At 33.3% G+C, this 9964-nt stretch overlaps 1 protein-coding gene across 1 annotated transcript; it reads right to left on the bottom strand.

Moving 5' to 3' along the window:
- Nucleotides 1–602: 602 nt before the first annotated feature.
- Nucleotides 603–8691, bottom strand: LOC137034823 (cystatin-B-like). The gene is made up of 4 exons (XM_067408026.1): nucleotides 8251–8691; nucleotides 1886–1981; nucleotides 1514–1615; nucleotides 603–1102 (listed from the first exon to the last, which is right to left on the bottom strand). The coding sequence occupies exons 2-4, from the start codon at nucleotides 1961–1963 to the stop codon at nucleotides 968–970; spliced, it is 315 nt and encodes a 104-aa protein (XP_067264127.1). The 5' UTR covers nucleotides 1964–1981; nucleotides 8251–8691; the 3' UTR covers nucleotides 603–967.
- Nucleotides 8692–9964: the final 1273 nt, after the last annotated feature.

The following is a 9964-nucleotide window of genomic DNA, read 5'->3' as shown; positions in this document are numbered from 1 at the left end:
GTGGTTGTGTACACACACTGCCAACACACATCTATGTTCAAACACCATGTAAAAGTGAACACTTTAGGAGTGCCCTGATGAACGTGCTTATGGTGATTCGTGCGCCACTTCTGCATATTAAGCAATTATGCTTCAGTTAAAGACATTCACACTGCGCAGACAATTGATTCGTTCAGTTCGTACAGCTTATAAAGGCTCCGAACGCACAATGTATGCATGCAATTAATTCATAGTCTGATTCTATGTTTCTGTGTGAGCGCTCAGAGCACCAGTGTCCTGACATTTCATCCTACCTGTCAGATTGTCCCACCCGGACTTACTGCGCGTGCGCACATCAATATTCCATCTTTTCTGTCATGATACCTGCATGTTGACTACACCACTAGCCGTTGTGATACATTTTCTTAGCTGTTTTACCTGATTGATTTGAGATAAATAAGCAGCCCCATCAGTAAGGCTCAAGTTTCCTTGATCAACACCAAACTTCACATTTTCCTGTTTTCTCATTTTATATATCATGTAGAATTATCATTGAAGTCACACAAGCAAATGCACATTTTTAAAGCTTTAATAAAGCAACATCAAAATCTTTCCACACCTGTTTGGGAATCACTAGTCTCCATTCATGTATTTTTTCCTTGTAAAAAAAAGTCATGCAGACAATCAATTAAATCTTAAAATTTAGAAAAATGACATTCATTTTACATTATTTTATATTACTTTTTGTTTTTAAAGATTTAGAATGAGGCTTTTTAAAATGTTTTTTATGTTTATTATTTCAGCATAAAACTATTTTAGTAAAGTGAAGTGAATTTGGTGTTCTTCAGATCTTCAGATAAACACACTGACTGAGGGTTTGAAGATTGAGTTTAATATTGAGGAATGAACAGTTTTCAATAGTTCCTCTATAAAGTATGGCAGATGATTGTGTGTGTCTGTTATTAGACAGACTGTTTTCTGCATGTGGTTAGTGACCAAATAGGTTCAGAGGTTCACTGGCGGTTTTAGGGTACTGGACTCCAGTCACAGTCAATTCCCTTCCATTGCAGGAGAAAGCTTGAGATATCATTGCATGAACGCACTTATCCACTCCAACGTACACCTGAGAGAGAGAGAGAGAGAGAGAAATCCACACAGATTTATAAGTGATCTCTTCATATATAATACTTTGTTCACACTGATAGCGAACTAAACACATTCAGTTTTTCATGACAGCAAGCAAATTTCTGTGAGTTCTGCTACAGTGACCGTTGCTGACTAGATTTGTGTGTCCAGCAGCTCTACAAAGTTTTCTCTTATACAGATGCAGGGAAACTTTATACAGTGACATGATCCATTTTACCTTTCAGAGAGGACTGGAAAATGACTGGACACATGATCACACCCGTTTAGGACACACTGCCATCGTTGGCTTGTTGATATTAGAAACATACAAATTGTGCCTTGGAAGAGTTTCAGTGATGAATTAACAAGCTCAAAATCCATAAAAAACAAAAACAAAACACACTCTTACCTTTACCAGATAGTCTTTCCCTGACACAATACGAGAAGCAAAGCTTAAAGGAATGTAAGCCTCAAAATTAGCTCCAACCATCTTCTCTATGTCTGACTTCACCTGAATAAACAATTGCACATTTTATATTCATCTATATTATTGTTATTTTATTTGAATCTATTAGTCTGGGAGTTACATCTATCACTCAGATATCAGAAAAATAGTATAAAGTATTAAAGTATTGTGCGTAAAAAGTATTGTGACAGTAAGTGAAAAGTAAAACAGTTATTTTAAAAATGACAACAAATAATTTCCCCAACACATTTTACAGCACCAAGATTATTTTACTGTTTTAACAAAAACTGCATTTACTACATTTCTGTCTCCTACCTCACAGCAGATCTTCTCCACTTCTGGAGTGACAGGTTTTACTGTGTTCCATCTTCCAACACCACACACTCCAAACATTGTGCTGGTGATCAAAGCCTGGATGAAATAAACTGTATTATCAGGCAGTCTGTCTCTCAGATTGATTCTGATCTACTATTTATGCTCCCAAAATCACATGACATGAGTTGTCATTGTAATTCCATGTGATCACATCAAAGCGGCGGAGTTTCAATTTGGGGGTGTTGTGTAATATTCAGTACCAGTGAAAATCTGTTCCAATGGGAATAAAACAATTTTTATTAACATATCATGTTTTTTTTTTTTTTTTTTTTTTGTAGTCTTCGTAATAAAGACTATTTAGATCAATACTTGATCATCAAGCAATATTCAAAAACATGTGCAGTTGTATTATTTTTCTGATTAACTTTATTAGATTTTAAAGAACAGACAAAATTAGGAAAATGAGGACTAATTCTGTGATGTGCCACAACATTTATTTGTTAAAGCCCTTTTCTCACAAACAAAATAAAAAAAAAAAAATTCTAGACATTTGAAGTGTCTACATGGAATTCATATGCTAAATTTAAACAGAAAAAGATTGTGTGTCGACAGTTGCAAAAAATAAATGAATAAATAAGATTGATAATTGGCATTTTCTATCAGCTATATCTGTAATCATTTTGATGCACTAAACCTTTTTTAGCACAAAAAAGTAATATAGTCCAGGTGATATGTGCTAAATTTGAGGTGAAATTTTCACTTTTTCATAAAAGCATGAAATTTGGTACACTTGTACAGTTTGGGGCCCTGAACATTTTCAGAAATGGAGCCATCACAAAAATGCCTCGTGGTCGCCATGGTGACCATTTTACTTTCTGCCATAACCAAATTATGTATTTTGTATCATATCTTCTGAATCAAACATAACACAGAAAAGGTGACGTGAGAAGGAAATCACAGTATCTGAGAACCTAAGCTAGACTTTATAATATCATGTCTGTTGCATGCGTGTTGTGTAGAGTTTCAAAAGCTTAATCCTTTTGTTCATTAACCCTGACAATACAGTGACTCTAAAGAGTAGAATATTCAATATGACCTCAGCAACGTAGCTTAAAAGGAATGCCAGACGCAAATATTTACTTCAAAAAATCTAAATTTCAGAAACACGTTTGTTTGTTTTGTTGTTGAACCTATTCTTCAGTCTTCTTCACAGTCTCCTCCACATTGACACAGAGCTGTGCACTTTAAGGAAGCGTTTTTACATTTACAGTGTCGACCGGCAGCCTTTCTTGCAACCACAGCTTAAGAGTTCAAGGATGGTCTGGCTTGGCTGTGGAAGAGTTGACCACAATGGTCTTCAAATGCTTGGGTTCAACCAACCCCAGTCCCAGTTGGGGGGAACGATATATTTTTCTCGTAGCCACGACTTCATTATGGTGAGGGAACGACATCTATTTCTAGTGGCCACAAGTTAAATGTGTAAACAACCTGCGCGACCATAGCAACCTAGAATTATCAGAAATGGATAGGCCTATAGTAATATTTATTTTTTTCTTTAGAAAATGCAAAATTACCACAAACCCTCACTGAGGCATTTATAACACTTATTTTAAAACCAGAAAAGACCCATCCATGTGTAGTTCTTACAGACCAATCTCTTTGTTAAATGTCGATGTTAAAATACTAGCCAAAATATTAGTCTTCAGAATTGATTCCCTCATGCCAGAAATTGTCTCCCCAGATCAGACAGGTTTTGTCAAAGGTCGTTACTCGTATGCCAATTTACGGAAACTCCTGGGGATCCTGTACTCTCCTGCTTCCAGGGAAGCCCCAGAAGTTGTGATTTCCCTGGATGCAGAAAAAGCATTTGATAGGGTCGAATGGGACTATTTATTTTTAGCATTGAAAATGTTCGGTTTTGGCCCAAAATATGTAAATTGGATTCAGTTGCTTTATTCTACCCCTAAAGTCTCTGTTATAACAAACAAAGTACGTTCACAATTTTTCCCTATACTACATTTAAAATGAATGTCCTACCAAAACTTTTATACTTATTCCAGTCTCTCCCAATTTTTATTCCAAAAGCCTTTTTCCGTACATTAAATAAGCTCATAACATAATTTTTATGGAAAGGGAAGAACCCAAGAACTCATAAAGACCATTTAGAAAGACAGCGATTTCAAGGAGGTTTAGCTTTACCTAATTTTATGGTATATTACTGGGAAGCAAATCTTCAAAAAGTCAATTGTTGGTATAATTTCCCAGAGACAGATTGGTGTAAGGCAGAAGCATACTCTTGTACTTCTATATCACTTCCTGCCCGACTAACAATGAAACTACACTTGTCCCCTGTTCAGTATACCTCAAATCAAGTCGTAAGTTCAACGCTAAAAATATGGTCTCAATTTAGACAAAATTTAAGGATTTCTCCATGTTAAGCCCTCTCAGTAACAACCCTCTATTCCCCGCTGGTAAAAATGGACCACACATATGTGCAATGGCAGAGTACTGGGTTAGCTAAATGTAGTGATTTTTACATAGATAACATTTTCTCTAGTTTTAAGGACCTTCGACAGAAATTGCAGCTGACCCAGTCTGATCTGTTCCGATATTTTCAAGTCCGACATTTTATTCAATCTCAAAGCTCCACCTTTCCTAACTTACCCCCAACCTCACTGATGGATAAAATTTTCCAGACTCCTGTAACCCCCAAGGTCAAATTTCTGCTTTATAAAATGTGATTCTGCTTGCAAGAAATAATCCAATTGAAAAAATTAAAGAAAAGTGGACCAAAGATATAGTCTCTGTAATAATTGATGACATATGGGATGATGCTCTAAAAAGAGTAAATGGATCCACTTCCTGTGCACGCCTTAGTTTAATACAATTCAAGGTCCTTCACCGCATGTACTAAATCTAAACTGTCAAAATATATTCAAATGTTGAAGATAGTTGTGATCGATGCAAAAGTGATAAAGCTGACATTATTCATATGTTTTGGTCCTGCCAAAAGCTAAATAACTATTGGACACTTGTATTTAAAACAATAAACGAAGCCTTTAACTTGAAGACAACACCCTGTGTTGAAACTGCTATTTTCGGTGTACCAGAACATGGAATACATTTAACTAACAATATGAAAAAATGTTTTTTGCTTTTGCTTCATTATTAGCAAGAAGGAGAATATTGTTAGAATGGAAGTCAAAAAGTCCACCGAAGATTTCAATGTGGATGTGTGATTTTATTTTATCTTTAAAACTAGAAAAAATATCTCAAAAAAGGACCCATTCAAAAATTTTATAAAATCTGGAAACCTATGATTACATATTTTGAAAAGATGACGACCCTACCTTCTAACTAGAGGCCATCTAACTCTAATACACTTGAACATGTTTTAGTATGAAAGCAAGTGTTTCATGGTTGTATATGTTTGTATAGACCACAAATATACCAGAGTTTAATTGAATTATTATGTACTTTTATTTATTACTTGTAACTTGTCTTTTCTTACAATATTGTTCTTTTGTTAAAGTAAAAGCTAAGTTTTTGTAATGTTTTTTTTTTTGTTTGTTTTTCATTTATTTTATTATTATTTTACAATTTTTATATATTTTTTTATTTATTTATTTTTGTTATTATTATTGTTTGAATTTATATGTTTATTTTGGTGGTAAGGGCTATGGGTAAGAGAAGAAAAAAAAGTAACTATTTGTATGAAGCTTTGTGTTAATATTTTGAAAAAAATTATAAATAAAGGTATAATAAATAAATAAATAAATAAATAAATAAAATCATGATTATTATCATGTGGTCTCATCCATTTCTACGGTCGGTGACATGTTCGGTTCACTTAGTTTTGTCGTGGCCACAACATATGAACTTTTGGGAACGTAACAATATGTCGTGGTCATGAGATATTAATTCGTGGGAACGTGATAATAACGCGTGGCCACGAGATGATTTTGTCGAGGTAACATCCTTATGTCGTGCCCACGCGATGTAAAGTCGTGGCCTCGATATGGTGAGGAAACGATATATTTTTCTCATGGCCACGACGACTTAAATGTGTAAACAACCTGCGCGACCATAGCAACCTAGAATTATCAGAAATGGATCGGCCTATAATACTAATATTTATTTTTAATTTATAAAAAGAACGGAATTAAGAAATTATTATATTAACATAGTGCATATTATATTGTATTGCGTGCGATGTATTCGAATGAAGTTTATCAATAAATGTTTTAATGTTGTACATTTTAATCCCATCTTACAGTCTTTTAAATACATTCACTTATCATTTATTTTGTATTAATTAATTTATCATTTTTTTATATTTTTATATTAATTTTATTAATTTATTAATTAATTTTTAATTAATATTTTTATATTATTATTAGTTATGTTTGTACATTTATTTGCTTTATTTTCCTTCATTTCCCATATTTCTTTATAATTAATATTCTGTACTTTGTTACTGAAAGTTTGTATTCTGTTGGTTAAATACTGCAATAAATGCCCGATCATGCCAATAAAGTTTTGACTTTATGACTGTATTTCTGTTGCTTAAATGAGCGTCTTTTTTCACTTGTAGTCCCTCGTGCCTGCACAGCATTCGAATTAATTCAGAGTTTAAGTTAAAAAAATGTGTAACTATTTTAGAATATTTTGTTTATTATTTGTATATAACCTATGAAAGCTTTATGATTTTATTTCTGTAGGCGCACGGGAATTTTACAGGAAGTTCTTTTACGGGAATATATATATATATATATATATATATATATATATATATATATATATATATATATATATATATATATATATATATATATATATATATATAGTACAGACCAAAAGTTTGGAGCCACTAAGATTTTTTATGTTTTTAAAAGAAGTTTCGTCTGCTCACCAAGGCTACATTTATTTAATTAAAAATACAGTAAAAAACAGTAATATTGTGAAATATTATTACAATTTAAAATAACTGTGTACTATTTAAATATATTTGACAAAGTAATTTATTCCTGTGATGCAAAGCTGAATTTTCAGCATCATTGCTCCAGTCTTCAGTGTCACATGATCCTTCAGAAATCATTCTAATATGCTGATCTGCTGCTCAAGAAACATTTATGATTATTTTCAATGTTGAAAACAGTTGTGTACTTTTTTTTCATGATTCCTTGATGAATAGAAAGTTCAAAAGAACAGCATTTATCTGAAATACAAAGCTTCTGTAGCATTATACACTACCGTTCAAAAGTTTAAATCAATCAAAAGTGTCAGTAAAGACATTTATAATGTTACAAAAGATTAGATTTCAGATAAACACTATTCTTTTGAACTTTCTATTCATCAAATAATCCAATAAAAATATAAATATTGTACAGAAATATTTTGTACAATTGTACACATTAAATGTTTCTTGAGCAGCAAATCAGCATATTAGAATGATTTCTGAAGGATCATGTGACACTGAAGACTGGAGTAACGATGCTGAAATTTCAGCTTTGCATCACAGGAATAAATTACTTTGTGAAATATATTCAAATAGAAAACAGTTATTTTAAATTGTAATAATATTTCACAATATTACTGTTTTTACTGTATTTTTAATTAAATAAATGTAGCCTTGGTGAGCAGACGAAACTTCTTTTAAAAACATTAAGTGGTTCCAAACTTTGGTTCCTTAGTGGTTCCAAACTTTTGGTCTGTACTGTATACATATATATATATATATATATATATATATATATATATATATATATATATATATATATATATATATATATATATATATATATATTCCACCCTTATTTTTCATCCTTATTTTTCAAGGATGTTGTTACCTCGACAAAATCATCGGTAACACTTTACAATACGGTTCATTAGTTAACATTAGTTAACTACATTAGTTAACATGAACTAATAATGAACTGCACTTATACAGCATTTATTAATCTTTGTTAATGTTAATTTCAACATTTACTAATACATTATTAAAAGCTTGTTAACATTAGTTAATGCACTGTGAACTAACATGAACAAAGAATGAACAACTGTATTCTCATTAACTAACACTAACGAAGATTAGTAAATACAGTAACAAATGTATTGCTCATTGTTAGTTCATGTTAGTTAATCCATTAACTAATGTTTAACAAATGAACCGTATTGTAAAGTGTTACCAAATCATCTCGTGGCCACGCGTTATTATCACGTTCCCACAAATTAATATCTCATGGCCATGACATATTATTACGTTCCCACGAGTTTATATGTTGTGGCCACGACAAAACTAAGTGAACCGAATATGTCCCCTCCCGGTCACCGTAACAATCCTGCATCAAAAGATTTGGTCTTACCTTGGATTGAGAACGTTGTATGACGATCAAAGGTTTCAAGGTGGAGTCCACACCAGCTCAGTCAGGGTCTGGTGCTCTTGAGGCTCGATGGAGTAAATTAATTACAGGTTCAGATAATAGTTTTATGTAAAAGTAATTTCACTCTGAGACTTGTTTAGAGAGGTTTATGAATTGCCAAATACAATGGGTTCGGTTTAATAACAAGATACAGAATAAAGAATTACAAAGAACATAAAAGCGAGTATAGTCTTCACCCGAGGTGTGGCAATTTCTGTTGTACAACTTCCAATATATATAGTCCGGTCACATCCTTTTCCTGACATGAAACATCTCCTTATTTGTCAAAGTATAAAATACAGAGGTCATCTACGGGCTACTCCCTCTCAACTACTTTTAATACATTTTAACAATTTATACTTCAAGACCTTCACACTAACTCCCTTTAACGATTCTACTTCTGCAAATAAGGCAAACAGCTTGCTTAGCTCGCATTAAAAACTCACATATTGGTTACTTGCGGTAAAAGCATACGTCTTGTTCGATACCAGCTCCTCTTTATACTTCTCATTTTAGCAACCAAAACACCCATAGTGGTTAGCTTGGTTAGTACTAGTTCCTCTTAAGGTTTCTTGCTTAGCAACTGAAACGTACATTGTGGTTAGCTTGCCTCAACACTTCTAGATATGAAAGATAAAGACATACATCTTGGCTAGTTTGCCTTTTGACCTTTTTGGCCTTTACACACAATATTCAGATTCAACCGGCGCTGAAGCTTTCGTAGTCAAAGCTTCAACCTTGTTTGTAATCTGTTCCAAGTCACACATAAAAGTATTCAACATACATGATTGTTTAATAACTTTAGCCTCATAGCATAATTGCCCAAGTTATTTTTTTTTTCCAATTGATCTGGGCAATTATGCTATGAGGCTAACGAAAAGCATAATCAATTTCAAATTAATTCTTTGCTGTTGTCTCAGTAATTTCAGCATCTCTTTGGCCTTCGGATCCATCTTCATTCTTTCCACTTTCGTGGTTCTTCTCCTCTTTCTCGTCCTGTTTCTTCTTGATTTCATCTTGTTCTTTTTGCAAACATTGAGTAATCAAATTAACCATATCAACTCTAGGTTCTTCCTGATGAATTGGTATGTTTGGTAGGAATTTTTTAGTACAGTCCATATTCGCTGGAGCCATCTCCACAACAACTGCTGTCTTCTTGGCCTTGGTTGCAAATGTAGATACTGTGTCACAGCCAGTGAAGGCATGACAACAGAGGTCTGCAATGCCCTGTCAAAGGCTCCAAAAATCATTCCAGAGGAGGTGATTTCCATTATAAACCACTTCACAATTCTCCTCTATGATTGCACCAGCAGCCACCTCAACATCGATCAAGCTCATCTTTCTTTGTTCACAAAGAAAGGAAGAGGAATGGAACAAATCCCCTCATCTAAGGATTCACTGGTGCAGCTCCTCAAAAGATCAGTGTATCAAGGAGGACACTGTTGGGGACAAGCACTTGAGGTGGCACCAAATATGTAATCTCAGTCTGGGGTTAGGGGGAAACAAGCGATTGGAGACCACTGTGGTCAACACTTCCACAGGCAAGCTTGTAGTGTGACCACATAAAGGGGATTTTTATAAGGGTGCTTGCTAAATTAATTGTATATATATATATATATATATATATATATATATATATATATATATATATATATAT

Source organism: Chanodichthys erythropterus, chromosome 13 (assembly GCF_024489055.1).
Source record: "Chanodichthys erythropterus isolate Z2021 chromosome 13, ASM2448905v1, whole genome shotgun sequence".
In the NCBI taxonomy this organism is placed as follows: domain Eukaryota; kingdom Metazoa; phylum Chordata; class Actinopteri; order Cypriniformes; family Xenocyprididae; genus Chanodichthys; species Chanodichthys erythropterus.
Note: the sequence above shows the minus strand (reverse complement) of the source record. Positions and strands in the feature narration are given on the sequence as shown.

Coding starts and splice junctions, on each gene's coding strand:
- LOC137034823 (XM_067408026.1), bottom strand. CDS start 1,963: ATGTTTGGAGTGTGTGGTGTTGGAAGATGGAACACAGTAAAACCTGTC. Junction 1,616..1,885: donor TGGAGAAGATCTGCTGTGAG/GTAGGAGACAGA, acceptor TTGTTTATTCAG/GTGAAGTCAGACATAGAGAA. Junction 1,103..1,513: donor GGAAAGACTATCTGGTAAAG/GTAAGAGTGTGT, acceptor TCTCTCTCTCAG/GTGTACGTTGGAGTGGATAA.